Genomic DNA, 17,590 nt, shown 5'->3' on the forward strand with positions numbered 1-17,590 from the left:
GATGAGGTTACTCGAGGCCATGGCACTCTGGTTGACCCGGGAGGACACGTGACCAGTTAAGTCTACAAAGGGGCCACAAAGTGGGGGCTAGGGGTGGTTACGTGATTGGGACCCAGATCCTTCCCGAGAATTCTAGAAGGTGGACGTGGCCAAAGGCGGAGCCAGACACGCCGCAGAGAATATAAGCCGGGTCCCGAGAGGGACCAGGGTTGTAGTTGTTGTTCATCCTGGAAGAAACCTTCGTCGACGTTCTCCGTTCAACGAGTCTCCAACACGTGGTCCGGGTCCGTAGTAGCAGTTACGTTGTAATTAGTGTAGTTAGTCTGGTGGTCACCACCGTAGGTTGTTATTCTGTTAAGCGGAAGTTACCCCGTGTGTTGGAGTTGAATAAATGTGTTGCCTCCAAATCTACGTCTGCAACTCAGTTGAACCCATTACACATGCACACACACCTTCCCCTCCCCAAAAATAAAGATCACCCGTATAGCCTAAACAGATTGTGGGGCCAAGTGCTGTTAGCAAGCACCTATGAAGGTGGCAGGGCACACGAGGGGTGGATGGCCAGCACCACGCCTGGCCGTCTTTGTTCTTCGTTAAGTGAGACACGCCTGTACTCAGCTGATGAATTCAGCACTCAGGTGATGAGTTCAGTACGCTGCTGAGACACTGGATGTTGAATTGCTGTTGCACTTACTCTATTCACTCAGCAGGCCGTAGGGCAATTGGGTTGTGTAAAGAATACTTATGTTATCTGAAGAGACATATATGTTAAAGGGGGCATTGCTTATTTAATTTGTAATTGCATATCACAGATCCAGGCTCGGCGTCTGGCACGGTGTGTGTGTGGGTCAGAGCGCTCGACCAGCAAGCAGAAGGCAAAAGTTTAAATCCCTGTCGGGGGTAGAGTCAGCCCATCATCCCGCCATAGTTAAAAAATATACGAGTACCATTCTGTGGAAGTCAACAGTGGCTGTACTATGATGTGACTGGCCTCGGCCAGAAGAATAAGAAATGTCCGTCTTTGCTTGGGGCTGACAGCAGAGATGTGCTCTGCCTCGATGCTCGTTTAGACCGTGACAAAATGAGAGAAGTTAAAAATGAGAGAAGGGAGCTGCTAACGGACGCCGGAATTGTCCCGAGTGTAGCGCAGTGTGGTAGAGGCAATAGAGAGACCAAGGCAGACAACTTAAAAAACAAAAAAACAGGCGCCTTTATAAACACCGCACACAGCTAGAGATTAACAGCAGAAGGGGAGGAAAACGTTCAGGTACAAAAAGAATAACAAGCCAAGAACACAATGCGTGCCAAACAAAAATACAAGACGAGGAAGTGTTGTCCTCTGTGAAATTGAACACAATGGCTTTCTCCGAGTGTTGCGTGTCGCGCGCGTAGAAAAACAAACGTGGCCGGGCGAACAACTAAAAAAACTATAAACAAAAAAAACCGAGGAGCAGACGAACGTGGGTGCTCAACACAAAACACCTGGCAAGGTGAGAGAAAGTGTGGAGAAGAGACAACACAGGACAGCGGGGCCTGCCGCTATCGACACACCGTGCAACCCTTCCAGAAAAAAACGATTGCTACTACAAGTTACAGACCTTTAAAGTATCACGCACCGTGTCCGTGCGAATATTGGTTTAGTTTTTGTTCCCTAATTTAATTTTGATTGCACGCGCGTCGTGTAACTCGTGCAGAGCAGCCTCGTAGTAAAAGGGGGATATTACTGAACTACATCCGAGATCCCTTCACGTCACATTTTTTTTATCCACACACGCCCAGCTCAAGAGAAATGTGCATTTATGGCAGTCAAACGGACATTATTTTTAATTCTCAGGTGGATGGGTCCCAAATTAAGTGTAAAAAATGCAATATATTTTGATGGAGATTTGTTTGTGCTTTGCACCCATTGAGAGACCTTCAAGTTGCTATACTTGAGAATCCTGATGAATGACGGGTGGCTGAAACCAAGATTAAGTCCCAGAAGGCCAGCAATGCCAGCGCAGTGTTCAGAGCCACCTGGACACAGCGAAGATTGATTATTTCTACGCGAAGACAGCGATCCCCCCCTACCCAACCCCCAGCAAACCTCACGCCACCATCCGGCAATCCCGGACTACCACTGACAGTAGAGTAGCGTGGTCAGCAAAGGAATGAAATGAGGCCTGGCCCCCCTGTCCAATTTCCCCTCCTCTCTGTAGCCCGCCGCCTGGGCCCTCCATCCCCGTGGCGCTTACTAACTGACTATGTCGGGTGGTGGCGGCTTGAACGAATATGTACGCGATCCAACCTAAAAACCTCTATTATGGGTAATATTGGTCGCGAAAGCCTACGTGATAAACTCAAAAGCTGCTCGACAGTACGACTGCCAACTTGGCCATTCACAGCACTGACAATCTCTCAGCTTGAAAGGTCTGTAGTTGATACACAATGGCGTGATTGATACCAAACGCAGAACGAGAACAAAACATGCCTACATTTTAAAATACTGTCTTTTTGTTACCTTCAAAAGGCAACAGAGCTGATTAATATTTAAAAACTCATTGTGCCAGCGTCTTGGCGATAATCTACTGCGTTAACATTAACGTTTGCACAGTTTGAATGACTGTCACGACTGGCTATAATACTGATACATACCGTGTAGGATCGCACCCGACGGTGTATGGGCCACTTGGCAATAATAGCGATGATGTAATTTATTCATCAACTAGTTCATGAAGCCTGTCTTCACCAGTCAAAAGTTTTCAATAAATATAATAATTAACCTGATATGATATTTAAAAAAATTGTATCTACGATCAGACACTAACTACTACAAAAAAAATATATTTTTCCCGAAAAAAACACAAAAATTGTTGACGATTTGATTCAACTTCTTCTAAAGACGTACCCATCGGAAACCGCTCCATTTAAAGATTCCGTTCATTTTAATGAGAAAGAACAAAAATGAATTAACTTAATACTTTATGACACGAAGCTCTCCTATCTTTCACCGTTTTCGAATTATTTAGATTTTAACATCATAAAATGCGGATTTTTTTTCGTTCAAAACCGCTTTAATCCTAAATATCTTAAAAACAATAAAAGATAGAACAATGGTTCTCGCTTTAATTTTACTTGCTGTTTAACGCTCTACCAAACGAAAAAACCCACAATCATGCAAAAACATGATTATGGGGCACTTTAAATCGAGATTTTGGGGCCTTAAAATGAAAAATCTCGGATTTTCAGATATTTGTTGTTTGTGTACGAAAATCTACCCGTGTACCAAATTAAAGCTTTCTACTTCATCGGGAAGTACCCGAGAGGTTTGTGACACATACATGTATACATACATACAGATCAAGGTCATATTTATAAAGATGAGAGCGTCGCCTAGTCTCAGGATGGACGCTGTAGCATTGGAATATTTGGAAAGTTTTTGTTTAAGAAGTACCCGGCAACCCCCCCCTCCACACACACTTTTACGCGGAGATAACTCTCCAACTCTCCAACAGTCCGTAGCGATGGGTCGGGAGCCCACTTGCTTGTCCAGCCATCTCCCAGGCCAACTCACAGTCCAGTGAGTATCACATATCTGCACGTGATCCATCAACCCTTGCCCCTTGAATCATTCTGTTACTCGGCGTGTGCCACCGCACAGGCGATCCTACGTTGAAACGCGGTAAAAAAAAATTCAGCTTGCAAGTTGCGCAGCTCTTTCAAAGGACAAGCGTGAACCACAACGCCTTGAAACTGAACATCGGTGTCGTGTGGCAACTTCAAATTATAGTACAGGGGCTGCCTCGGCAGTGGTGCAGAAGGGCAGAAGGGTAGCGTTGCGACACTGTTTACAACACGCACGTGGGTGATGCAGGGACGCTTCATTGCGACAAACGAGAGGAATTCCACAACTCCCAGCAATCTACAAACAGCACAGTTCCTAAACGCACGTTCGAGAACCCGTCGGTAAGGTTCACAAGAAGCCCGAGGGTGTGGTGCAGCGGCATCAATGGCACCAGCTGCGATGAGCTCTTGAACTATTGCCACAGAGTGTTTGAATAGCTTGGCTCGAGTGCTTTAAAGGGTTTCTTCGTTGGCAGATCATGTTTTGCATCGAATACTGGAAACGTACGCGAATAGTGCACGTCTCCGATCATCTAAAACAGGGGTGTCGAACTCAATTTCATCTTGGGCCGCGTCGTCATTATGGGTGCCCTCAAAGGGCCGGTTGTATCTGTAAGACTATATAAATGTATCTACTCTTTATCATATTAAATAATCGCCGCTGCATTCGATTATTACTGGTTTTAGTAATCACTTAAGTAATAACTAACTCTGAAAGTAGAAGTCTAGGAAAAATAATGGCAAGCAGATATTCATTTTATTCATTTCAGTTTTCAGTTTCATTTATGAGGTATAGCCCATGTGAGCCATGCGGCTCTTGACTCAGGTGCAACCGCAACAAACAAAAACATGAACAAGGAACATCTTAAAGTGACTACACACAACAGAAAAATCCAGAAAAAAACAGCAAAGTCTTCCAGAAAAAACACTGTATATCAACACTATGTGCAAAAATCCCGGTGGGGGATGCAAGTCAAACAATAACCACCATAATACAATTTATATTAAAGTTATCAGCCTAACTCTGTACTCCAACAAATAAACATGGCTAAACAAAAACGTTTTCGAAATCACCAAAATAAAGCTATAAAACAATGTAACAGTGATCATAGGAACTGTGATTCAAATTTAACAATAAACGATATACATAACATGTACGACCAAACTTTGCAGCCATAGCTGACTGCATGAGTCACTCCATAACAGCAGGAGTATATCAGTCGCAGTATAAAAAATTTCATCTGTGTCCCGCGACAGTTTCACTTTGAGTACCGGGTTGTCACGTGACACTAGTTGGCTGTGTCGGGTGGTGGCGGGTTTAACAACACATTTATATATTTACGCGATCTAACCCAAAAAACCTCTATCATGGACACCACCCCTTCCCTGATCCATTATAAAGCGTGTATATCTCCCACTTGTCATTCACCAACCCAAGACATTAACAGCCATGAGCCGTGAGCTGCGTATCCTGGATTACTCCGACCCCGCGCGTGAATTACGCCTGGCTTAACGAGCAGCCCCTTGCGGCTCATCCCAGAGGGCATCGTGTAGGTTACACGTCATGCAACAAACCCAAGCTGCTGGACAAAGTGGCTTCTACCCAGAGCCAACTCACCGACAGACAGATATCTTACTTTTCAGACGAATGTGTAGTTTATTGTTTAATAAACGGGAGGGGGGGGGGGGGATGTTCCACCCATCATCCTGCAAGCGCGAATCGTGCAATGAGAGACAACGGAGAAACAATTAGAGGAAAGCAGCGAGATAAAAAGTCCTCCACCAACTAGTGTTAACTCGCGTCAACTAGCATCAACTAGCGCCAACTAGCGTCCGTGCGGCTTTTTGCTCCCCCCGCATGTGCACTTGCAGCCACACGCCCTGACGACCGGGAGGCTCTCAGGCGCGCTCCGCTCTCGACCGAACTCCGAGCCGGAGTCTCCTCCATCGCTCGCGTCCTCCAGTTCCAGCGTGCTCCGGTCGTCGGAGCCGTGGACGGCGCGCATCGACGAGTTCGAGTGAATCGGCGGGAGCTTCTGCGGGGGCGCTCGATCTCTCGCGACGACGAAGCCGTTCCTGAAGGGCTGCAGCACCGTGACCGTGGACTTGTACCGCGGGAAGGCCTGCCCCCGCCCCCCACCATCACAAGCGGCGTTGCTCGCAGTCACCCTGCTCGCCATCTGCACCACGACCGCGGTGGCCTCGGCCAGGTCGACGATGGCCGGAAGCTTCGTTTGCGACGAGAAGTGGGACGTGTCGTCATCCACCGTTTCCGAATCCGGACTCGAGCCCTTTCCCTCATCGACCGAGCCCTGCCTGGTGGCTTCCACCTGGTGGTCCATGTTGCATTTCCGTCTGACACCGGGAATCCGCATGAAGCCTTCAGCGAGCCCGTTTCCCTCTTGTTGCTTCGTCGGTATGGAATTGTCTTCATTTACCAGCCCCCTTTCCCACAAACCCCTTTGCTGAACTTCTTTCACTACCATCATTGTCTCTGTATTGCCTGACATCTCCACCCCTATAGTCTGATAGCTTCCTTTGGCACCCGTGGGGGCATTTTCTCTCATCACTTGATTTAATGTATTATCCTTGACTTTATCTTCTTTTGCTCTCTCCTGCTTCACTAGATTATCTTCCTCTGCTGATTTACCTTTTGCAACCCTCACCTCTCCCCCTATGGCTTTCATATTATTTTCACGACTCACCTGTTCACGGTCTTTTTTGTCTGGCTTTGTCACAGCTTTGTCTTTCAAAATCGCCTTCAAGTCAAGTGTCATGTCCAGCATTGCATTGTCCCTGCTCAGTGCAGGCTGCCGCTTGGCATCGTCCTTCTGAACATTTTGGTCTTTCTTTTCACTCAAGATTTGTCTAAGATCAAACGCTTGCATCACAGGTGTGCCAGCGATCAGCTCTTTGGCACACCGACGTTTTCTAAATTTACTTGCTAAACAGTCCTCACAGGGACAGTAGTCTCCTTCATCATCTTCGTCATCTTCCTCACCATCCACCTCATCATCTACGCCTCCGGCATTCATGCCGGCATTCTCAAGATCATTGGCCTCATTTACGGAGGTTGAGCTGTCCACCGGCACCTCCGTTCTCTGCTTCTCAGCATGCTTCCGATTAAGCTCTTCGATGACAGGCGAAAACTTCTTGGTCTTCTCGTCCTGGTACGTCGGCTGCTTCCTCAACGATTCCATCCTCATTCGGCGCAGCTTGGTGGAGTTCGTCGAGCGATGAGAAGCCTCGGACAATGGCGGCCGTGGAACGGTCCTCTTCAGTATCTCAGCCTCAACGTTCTTCATCTCCAAGCGAATGCTCTGCCGTATCCTTTTGGATACCTCTTCCTGCACGGCTCGGATCATCTCATCCACCTCTTCGTTCTCGCTGAGGTCCCACTTGAGCTTGAACTCGCGCATCACATTGCTGTAGAGCTGCACACACGTCTTCCCCACTTTCTTCAGGAGCCGCCCCACCCACACGTTTTCTGGGTCCGACGGCTTCTGGTAGACAAAGCTTCTGTCTCTCCCATCTGGGGCTTCCACCGCTGTGAGGATAGGGCAGCTGTTCCCGCACGCTGTGTACATCCTGTCGAGGAAGTCCCCTTCGTCTCGAGCGGGAAGCACGGGTCCCCCTTGCGTGGGTGCCGGTTGCTTCGTGACAACCTTAGCGGTGTGCGTCACCTCTCTCGCGCTTTTCTCAGCATCGGAAACGGCTTCGGCGTCATCCAAGTTCACCGCCCTGGAGGTGCCCATGCCGCAAACGCCGGTGTCTGCAATCTCCTCAGGAATGAGCATACTTTCAGGAACATCGTGATCGCTTTCAGAATGTCTATCTTCACTACTCCTCAACATCAACGCAACAGATGCTCCCGCCACGTCTGCATTCGCGCCGGCCCCACCATTTTCCTCCGGGGGTTCTAAGGCCTCATCTCCGCCTACATCTCGAACGTCCTCTTCGCCAGGCATTTCCCAAACGCACGGCAGCGTGCGACGCTCGCTGATGACGCCGCATTCCTGTTCGTGCACGTTGCACTCGGAGGGCTCCTCCTCGGGGATTGTGTCGACGGGTCTCCTGTAGAGGGGCGTGTGACATGCGTTGAGATGCCAGTTCACTCCGATGTCCGACCTGGGGGTCTTCCCGGAGGTCGGCACAGAGCCGTACGTCGGGGCGGCACAAACATCGCTTGACTTCAGGTCTTCCTCGTCGCTCGTGACGGACGTCAGGGAAGACGTTTCCTCGGAAGAATGTCGATCGTTTTCGTCGCAAGTCGACTCGGCGGGTGCTACTAAGGAAGAGTGGACGCCACTGAATGAAGAATTATCATTGCATTGACCGCTGATGCCGTTTTGCACGCCCTGGGAAAATGATTCATTGTGGGTTGAATAATTGTCTTCAGATTCAAGGCCATCATGCATTTCACCGTCTTCTTCTCCATTCGTAATAATTCCATTAACAACGGATGATGGTAACACACTATCCCCATGTGTTTCCTGAACATGATTTGTGTGCAATACTGTCTCAGTGTTGCGAGATGGACCGGAGGATTTCTCAGAATCTACGGCATCGCCAGGCCTCTCCGCAAGAGGCGTACCCTCGGGCGGAAGACGTCTGATGTCCTTCCACGCCTTTAATAGTTTCTCTGAGGCGCTCGCCTGGACGGGCGAAGACCTCTTGGTGTGGATGCAGTCCTCGTCCTCGAGGCTTCCAAGCTGGCCAAGGAACTCGAGGAAGGAGAGGGCCTCATCGCGCAGCTGTTCGCAACGCTCGTCAGTGGCAGGACGGTGCCGGCATCGGCTTGGACAGCCATTGCACTGCACCTCCGAGGCAGGACTTGCGACGTAGTTTCTAGTTTTATCGAGAATAAGCTTGTCCTTGCACTTTATAATGTTCTTGAGAATCTGAACAGACATAAGCTCGTTGCCATCCCTCGGCAACAATTTAGCCTCCTCACAGCAATGCACCAGTTGCTCCTTCTTGCCTATGTCCGAAGGGTGCAGGTCTTTCTCGAAACTTCTTACCTTCATGTTTAGCGACTGAGTTGTAAAATGAGGTGACCTCTGGAGGGCCTCCCTTATCACAGAAATCTCCGTCTCAATGCCCTGCTTCCTCAGCCGACAGTCAACACCAGTGGACGGATCATCGCCCCTGAAGACGGGGCTTGAGGCACCGTCTTGCGCTTCCCCATTCACTTGGTGGGTTTCCCCCGAGCCCATCCCCAGCTCTGTGAGGTCGTCTTCCAATGCCTCGGGATTGGAGGAGATCTTCACCAGCCACTCCCTAATGGTGTCGTTTGGTGACGTGGACGGCAAAGACGCGGGCACCACGAAGTGCGAGGCGTCCCTCCTCGCGCCTCCCACGCGCCGCGTTCTCTCCGCGTCCAATTCGTCTCCATTGAGGGCGCCGCCGCCATCGTCCCCGACATCCCACGCACCGTTCTCGTGACTTCTGGGCACCGTGTCACATTCCCCTTCACCGCCGCGTGGTGTCTTCTGCGCACCGCTCTCCACCGGCTTGCGCCGAGGCTGCCGAGCCGTACTGGCTCCATTCTCAGCCTGCTCTCTGAGCCGCGTCTTTCGTGCCGATGCGCTGGGCCTCCCTTCCGGGGGCAGCGGCTGCCGCAACAGCCTCGGCGCCGTGTGCGGCTGGGCGTGCACGGCGTCGGCGCCATTCTCATCAGCACGCGGGGACCGCTCCCCAGTGTCCTCCCGCGAGGGCACACGAGCCACCGCGGTCCGACCGGCGCCATCGTCGTCGACATCGGTCCGCCGGTCTCCATCAGAATCGTCCACATCGGCCCGCCGGTCTTCGGCCATGACGTTGGGCATCGCCGCGCGTTTGTCGCATGATGCGGACGCAGCGGAGCGCCACTCGGACCGGTCGGTCTCGTCGACATCGGCCGCGGCCCCGTTGCTGTTGGTGTGCCGCGCGAGCGTCTCGGCATTGCTCAACGCGCTGCTCGGCCGCTCCTCGCCGCGCGGCTTCGTCACATCCACATCACCCACGCGCCTCTCGCTATGTACTGCAAGGCCGAGTGGAGGATCCTCTGCCTCGCAATTGCCTTCTACAGATACAATGCCCACATCAGCCTCCTGAAGTGAATTCGGACTCTTGAGCAAGTGTTCGCCACTCCCAGTAACTTTCCGATGATCCTCGACATCGTCAGTGTCCTCGGCATCGCTTCCCCTCCTGCTTACGACGTATGTGTTATCGCTGGAGCAATTCGATATTGCCACTTCCCGTTCATCGCCGCGGCTCTCAATGTTGCCCTCCACCAGCGTGTGGTCCACTTCTACGTCCTCACAACTTGCTTTGCTTCCCCAGCGACGTAGCGTGCCATTCTCCGCGTGCTCACGCATTTCCATCACGGCGTCCCTCGCTGCGGTGCCTGTCGAGGCCTCCTCCTCCTTGCTGCGCACGCACGGGGACGAGGAGGAGGAGGCGTCGCCAACGAGTCGGGCGCCGGCCGTTGAAGGCCTCTGCACAGATGGAAACACCCGGCCGCTTCTGCTGAAGACGCGCCGCCTCAGCGCGTGGAACTCCAACGCTCCCCCCCCATCTTGTCGCCGCTCCATGAAGGCCACTACCTTCTGCAGAAACTCCTCCCGAAAGTCTGAGCCCACCACCGATGACTGCCGTGACTCTTGCCGCAGCACGAAGTCCTCGTTCGCCGGTGGCGACGACGGCGGAGGCGGCAGGATATCCCTGTCGGGCGGGCTGGCGCTGGGGTAGCTGAGGTCCAGGCTGCCAACGTCGAAGGGGTTGGGGCTCATCCTGAATGCCGGATTCTTCCAGATGTCATAGTTCACCGGCCCTTCGAGGATTTCCTCGGCGGTTTGCCAACACTTTGACGCCGAGCCACGCTCTGAGCCGGCTCCCACTCGGCACAGTGCGGGGTCGCTGAATTCTATGGGGGGGCGGGTGTCAGTCAGCCTGCTTGTCTGCACGTCGCCCGCGTTGGCGGCGGCGGCGCCGCTGTTGTGCACCGTGCTCTCACGGCTCACGCGCGTGTTCCACGTCACCACCTCATTGTGCAGGCGGAAGCGCACGCGCATCTCCACCGTCATGCTGCCATCTGGGTTGACGTGGATCCTCTTCTCGATGTCATCCTCCTCCATCGGCACCACCTTGGTTCCACATTCTCCTCCGCCTTCTGCTTCTCTTCCTGCTCCTCCTCCTGATGCTGCTGTTGACAGCGGAAACATCTGATACAGGGTCTGGTCTTGTTGCTGGGACTGAGCCGAGGCTTGCGAATGGTCAGATGCCAGAGCGTGGGCTGGTGCGTTGAGGGTGCTGGTGGATGAGGCGAAGGCAAAGCTGTCGTTGTTTGTGTAGCCGCGCCTGTAACTCTCCGCCGCGCCGCTATCGCTATGTGCCCGGGGTCGGGCCTGCAGCGGCCTGATCTTCAAGGGCTTGTCCAGGTAGACGGAGAAGCGCTTCGAGCTGTGGCTGGAGGGCAGCTGTGGGTTTACACGCCTCTTGTGCAGCACCGCCCCAAGGTTGACTGCGCGGCGTTTATTTGGCAGCGTGAGTTAAGTGTGCAAAGGAGAGAAGCGAAGCCCGGTCCGTCGTATTGAGGGCAGCAGTGAGGACAGTGCAAGACAAAGGGGTGAAGGAGGAGGAAACAGAAAAAGGAAATCACAATTTACCAAGTTTCACGACAAAGTGATCAAAGTGGTGGATAACTCAGTGCCACTGGATGCACGCTTAGAAGAGGAAAGGAAACGATTTGCGAGAATCAAAGTGTCAGAACAATGTTGTTTTGTAAAGACTGAGGAACATTCAGGATTTCGTATGCAGGGTGAAGAAATTAGGATATTTAAAACAGCTTTCAAATTGTAATGCTAATAAATTGTTAGATTTTGTTACAAGACCACTATTTGTGTAAATACGAACATATGTTATCAAGTTATCAAGTGAAACTGCAGTAGTAGATGTTGGCATGTTTCATGGATGTTGGTGGGGTTTGTGTGTGTGTTATGGGGGGCACTAGTGTAGTGGTTAGAGCACTGGGAATCCCCTAGATTAACTCAGCTTTAAATGAGTGCCTGGTGCGATGCATACAAATATAGAACTGGGAATACAAAGGTGGTCGGGCATCATATTGGCCACCCACTCTCTCGAGTGCTGAACAGCACTTGCCCCAACAGTCTACTTAGGCTACAGGGGAGACCTCTGTCTTTTGTTCTCACGTTAACAAGCGATTACAATGCACGCGGAGTGATGGTTCTTGGCGTGCTTGTGTATTTAGCGAGAGGTGCCCTTCCTGCTTGTGTACAGCGCCGGAGTTGCCAGAGTTCTTGTGTGCGGTACGGCCAACCGCAGGCACTGGAAAGGAGGCGGCACCGTCACACAACACAAACCGAGGGTCACCGGAATCGCGCACTCACTCGTCTTGCCCTCGGCCCGGGCGGCACCGCGAGGGTTCTGCAGCAGCGGCAGCCGCACGGCGTCGTAGAGCAGCGGCTGAAACGGCTCCTGACCGGCGGCCACCAGCGTGGATGGTACATGCAGCAGGGCCTGCAGGCTCTCCACCTGCGCGACACGGCAACGCGTGTGTTCGGTGGGTGCGTGCAACGCTTGCGTGCGCCGCTCGGCGAACGCTGGCTCGACGCACGCGTGGGAAAATACACACACCACGTGCGCTCACTCACTCGGCACGGATTCAATCGATGCGTGGCAACATATACCAGCATATAGAGGCAACACACGTGCAGCAACATACAACGATGGCGATTCAGAAGATTTTGCTGATGTTGACCGTGGTGATGGTGAGAATGACAATGGAACTTCTGATGTTCACGACAATAATCATGACTCTTCCAACCATCCCGCTGCCACCTCTGTCGATAGCTCTTGATGACTGCGACAGACAACCTCGTTACTAGTCTCAGCAACGAGCCGATGCCACCTCCGCCACGAGCACCACCACAACCAGACGCACATGTGGGGCAAGTGCTCTTAGCGTGCACCTATGAAGGCCAGCACGGCACACGAGGGGGTGGGTAGCGCAATGTACTAACCGCCGCACTGTCACAACACACACCTACACACGGACACATGCGCACACAAGCACGCGCTCATCACCTTGCGCCCATCGGTGGTGTAGAGCCGTGCCACGCTGAAGCCCATGATCTGGGAGGCATCGGCGAGCAGCCCGGCGAGGCCGCTGGAGGCGGAACGGCGTGACAGCAGCAGGGCGTAGCGTGGCCCCGTCGCATCGCCGTTGCGCACCAGGGTGAGACGGCGCGGGGTGGCGCGCGCCAACCCCGGCTCCTCCGCTCCCCCTCCCATCTCCTGCCGCCGGAGCAGACGCAAAGCCTGGCGGCGGCTGCTGCTGCTCGTCAGGGGGCGGCGGCTGCAGGGACGGGGCATAGGGAAAGGTTAATATTTAGGTGTTGTTAGTATTCGGGTATTGTTAATGTTCGAAGTGTCGTTAATATTAGGGTGGCATTAATATTAGGGTATTGTTAATATTGGGGTGTCGTTAATATTGAGGTGTCGTTAATATTATGATATCTGAGTGATCAGTTGCACAACGCCACTCTGCAAACCAGAAGCAAGACACACCTATTCAGACTTGCTTTCCCATAAAATATAAATTTTCAAATAAACCTGTTTCTTTACTTGTTATTTATTTTGTTAATTTGTATTGACGACTCACCTTTCTCATGCTATTCGTTGAGCACGGTTGCACTTTATTTTGCGCGCGGTTCCAATTTACTCTGCTCAGTCGGTGTTAGCCGCTGAGGGCGTGACGGGTTTATTTTTTCATTCCTATTGCTGAATGCCCCCTGTACCATTCCCGTTCTGCCGTGATGTGCGCTGATGCACGACTTTATTGATGCCAATATTGGCACGGAGAACAAATCAAGAGTTGCACGACAAGTTGCTCGACTTTCACGCGTCGATCTCGCTCGGCGATTATCACGTGACACGCGTGCGAACTGCGATCGGCCGTCACATTCCTGAACACGACGTTTCATATCCAACTATCCACCGGGATGCGGACAAAGCGGCCGCGGGCTGCGACCGAGCCGCGCAATTCGAAGAGCGACTTTGGTCGCGCGAACCGACCGCTCAGGCGTGGGGCCCGAGCTTCGTCTTTTTTCCCCCCTCCGGCCGAGCCTGACGCTCAGACGTCCACGACTCGCGAACCGAAAACCGAATCCGAACGAGTACAAAGCGAGGGTCTCTCCACACGAACCTCGACCTCCAGGGCTGGGGGCGGCGCGAGGCCTGCTCCAGGTCCAGGGGCTTGGCACGGCGGCGGTCGGAGCAGACGTAGGCCTTGCCGTCCTCGAGCTGCTCGAGGTCGCGCACCGCGTGGAGGCCGCGCGGCGTGCTCACGGTGCGCACGCCGAAAGGCAGCGGCATGCGCCGCGACAGGTTGTCCAGCAGCGCATCGAACGTCTTGAACGTGCGGTTGTTGATGGCCACCTGCCGCGGGGGAAAGAGAGAATTTGATGCCGCCAGCAGGCGGGCCGCCGGAATAATGAGAATCGGAATCTTTATTTAGGCTGGAGGATTCCGATGAACTATGAAGCTCTTTTGCACAGATGTCCAGTGAAACGGGCAAGCGCCGGCGAGGCGAGTGGCGTCCTGCAAGGCCTCGAGGTCCAAGTGTCTCGTGCACAGAAGTTTGGATGTCACATGGGGGTCGTGACCTCATAACAGCTGTGCGTGCGACCGCGAGTGTTCACGTATTGTCTCCGGGTGTCTCATCTCTACCTCTTGTTTTTCATCTCACCGATTGTTATCGCTCACCTCCAGCGTTGTATTAAATAAATAATTTAATTGCCAATGTGTTTTCAGTCACGTGAGCACCAAATCGCAGACCCTCTATGAGAGTGAGAAAAAAATAACGCAGTGCGTAAAGATGTTTAATTTATTTGTCCACAAACATAGGTAATCCGCTCACAGCTAGCTAAGGGAGGACTGTATTCACCTGACCTCAAGTTGTTCAAAAGAGCACAGGTGCTCACTTTAGTCGCCCATACAGGCTATACCCACGGGGTGAAATCTGTCCACCCCGAATCTCATCTCACTTGCCATTGCAGCTATACCCGCCTGTACAACACAGCCGCCTTTGCTTAAAGCCTTGCGCTGAGGGAACGGCCGTTGCCAAGCCATCGAATTTCCCCTCCAGACGTCGTGACCCATCGACCCCAGGCCAAGCCTCCGCGAAACGCACCCCGCGCGCGCCCATCGACAGCGGTTATCGTCGCGTACCTTGAGGCCGCCGAACTGCGGGTCGCCGCTCTTGTAGAAGTAGACCCTCTTGGCGGTGATGGGCTCGGCCAGGGCGGAGGCTCCCGCGTGGCGCACGCCCAGATAGTGCGCGAGGGTGCCGTCCGGGGGATGCGTGAGAGCGCGCGACTGCTCGCTCGATGGCGTGCCGTTCATCTGCTCCGACTGCATGGGGGCGAGCGCTGCACACACACACGCGCGCGAATAAATCCACGTAGAAGGCACCGTTCGCCACTGAGTGGCGGTGACGTCACCACGGTGCTTGTGCCAGGCTAGGTGCACTTTGAGACCACGTGAAGAGTCGAAGGCTTGCTGACAGGAGGTCGCGGGACAGACCCAGGTGTTATGGGTTCATTGACTGAGATGTAAATGTTGTGAGTTTACTCTCTAGCACACCGGTGTGCTGAACTAGTAACGATTTTTTTTGTTTACGTGACAAACGTTACTAATTGGCTGTGTGATGGGTGGTGACGGGTTTAACGACACATTTATATTTGCGCAATATAACCCAAAAACCTCTGTTATGGATATGGTCCCAAAAGTCTACGTGTTAAACTGACTGAGATGACTGGCAGATACACCAGCTGTGCCCCCTACTCTGCCAAATTGCTGCGTTTTATCCGCCCGGCGCTCCGCTCATTGTTGTTGCGAGCGTCGCTCCTCTGCCCTCTGTTGTTGTTGGAGGGCAACTGCCTCCAACTGCCCAGTAGCGTCCTGCACGAACCTACTCCACAGAATCTGATCTTGACACCGTTGCAGGGGCGGTTTCTTCATTAGGGCGATTGGGCGACGCACCACCAATGTCATTCAACCACAGAGTCACGCTAGCCGTCACTGTGCCTCTAGATATAGTCCAATCAGCGTCATGCTACGTTCTGTGGAGTACCGCCTCTTTTTGGGCGATTTCCCTCCAGCTGAGAATCGCCCCGAGTGGTCCCATAGACTTACATTCAAAGATGTTTTTTTTCGAACGGGGGCGCTGCAATGCATTCTCTATGGCTTCCGGGAGGGCTCGCCCTAACGTGCTTACGTCATCATACGTGCTTACGTCATCATACGTAAGCACGTTTCATCCAACAATATAATTTGTCGCCACCTGGTGGAATCTTTAATAAAATAAACTTGAGTGGTTTGTTTTAATAGTGAGTATAGAAACAAACAAGATGTATTGTAAGAGTCACTTTATTTTTCATTAATATTAAAGAAGTGAAGTTGCCTTTACATGCTTAAGCTGTTAATTTATCCATTGCATGGGTGGACCTTATCCTTATCAATCATCCAGACATTTGCCCCCCCTGAGAGATTTTGCAGGAGCCGCCACTGCACCGTTGGTACCAGTTTTTGGCAAGTCCACTCTTTCAAGGACCTGTGAGCTTCTCACACAATCCAGCCTTATTCAATCCAAGATGGACCTTAGGCAAGCCAGCTTGAATGTTAAAAACCGGCACAGATTTGTTTATTGGCAGGGTCTACGTTTCGCAAGCATCGAGCAGGGAGGGAGTAACTGTGGCTAAGAAGACCAGGTTTCCACACAGTGTTACGCATTCTGAGTGAGACCATATAAGCACACTGCCCAGGAATGGAAACTTCTTCACTCTCCCCACAACTGCTTTATCACTCATGGGGAGTTGAGGAGGTGGAGAAGTTCATGCCATAAAATAGCCAGATCATCAGCATACATACAAATTTTGACCAATAGACAGCCATTCCTTGACAGCACCCAGGTATCGCTCAGCCTCCCACTGTATCTGTACCAGATGGAAATTCCTCTGGTACAGCCATGGAAAGCTTCTCGAACTACATGGTAAAAAAAATGTCAAATAATGTAGGAGCCAGAGGACATCCCTGCCATACCCAAGGTGAACATAGCTCTGACTCCCGGCCACGTGGCTGCCCACCATCATGAAGGTCCTTAATGATTGTGAAAAGCCAGTAACCACGAAAGCACACATACATATATCCAGACATCACAATCAAAGCAATCAAATGGCTTTTACTAAGATCAATTAACCTTCCTTCCTTCCGCACTTCTTTTAAATCCACTACCAATGGGGTCTTGCTCCCCCCCAAGAAGAGGCGACTGGGTAAGGGTTTATAAGAATAGGTTTTACCCTTTCTGGCAATAAAACAGGTGTTAAGATGTTAAAACACCAAACAGAAATCTTTTGGAAGGAATCATGTATTGTCTACATTAATCACACATACTTTGTGGCGAACATGCAAACAAAAAAACGTGCTCTGGTAGTATATGCATTGCCTTTGAAACTGATTGGTCCACACTAGAGACAGCTTTCTTCAGAGCCTAGTCTCAAACAGTGTTAGACCAGAGGACGCCAAAAGACGAACGGCACAAAGACAATGCACTTGCAAAAGGTTTCTATTTAGTGTTTTAACATCTCAACACCTATTTTATTGCCAGAAACGGCAAAACCCATTCTTATATTTTGATACTGGCAAGGGAGGTCCCATCATGAGCAAGGGTTGTTGAGAGTCGTGAAGTTTGAAATTAGGTCCGTGAACCTCGTTTGGAAGCGACTGTGCGGTGGCTGTCCCACCGCTAATCCGCGGCCACTCAAACGGTGTGTGGTAATGAGTTTGTCAGTAAGGTCCTGCACAACTGCCCCCTCCATATGTATGTCCCTATCCATAAGCAGATTCCTGCTTTCAATCCCGAAATCTGATTACCTAATCCCATAATCGGATTTGTCAAAAAAATCCCCCGTTGGACATGGCTGTC

General features: G+C 51.8%; 1 protein-coding gene across 1 annotated transcript in view; it reads right to left on the reverse strand.

Moving 5' to 3' along the window:
- Nucleotides 1-17,590, reverse strand: part of LOC144931400 (lipoxygenase homology domain-containing protein 1-like) — a gene marked incomplete at its 3' end in the record, with an annotated part of 78,989 nt that overhangs the window by 42,016 nt on the left and 19,383 nt on the right. Inside the window, exons 2-4 of the mRNA XM_078855206.1 lie at nt 14,836-15,035; nt 13,811-14,043; nt 11,994-12,103 (exon numbers count right to left, since the gene is read on the reverse strand). Coding sequence (XP_078711332.1) covers nt 11,994-12,103; nt 13,811-14,043; nt 14,836-15,024 — 532 coding nt within the window. The remainder of the gene's footprint in view (nt 1-11,993; nt 12,104-13,810; nt 14,044-14,835; nt 15,036-17,590) is intronic.

This window comes from Lampetra fluviatilis, chromosome 4 (genome assembly GCF_964198595.1).
Source record: "Lampetra fluviatilis chromosome 4, kcLamFluv1.1, whole genome shotgun sequence".
Taxonomy (NCBI): Eukaryota; Metazoa; Chordata; class Hyperoartia; order Petromyzontiformes; family Petromyzontidae; genus Lampetra; species Lampetra fluviatilis.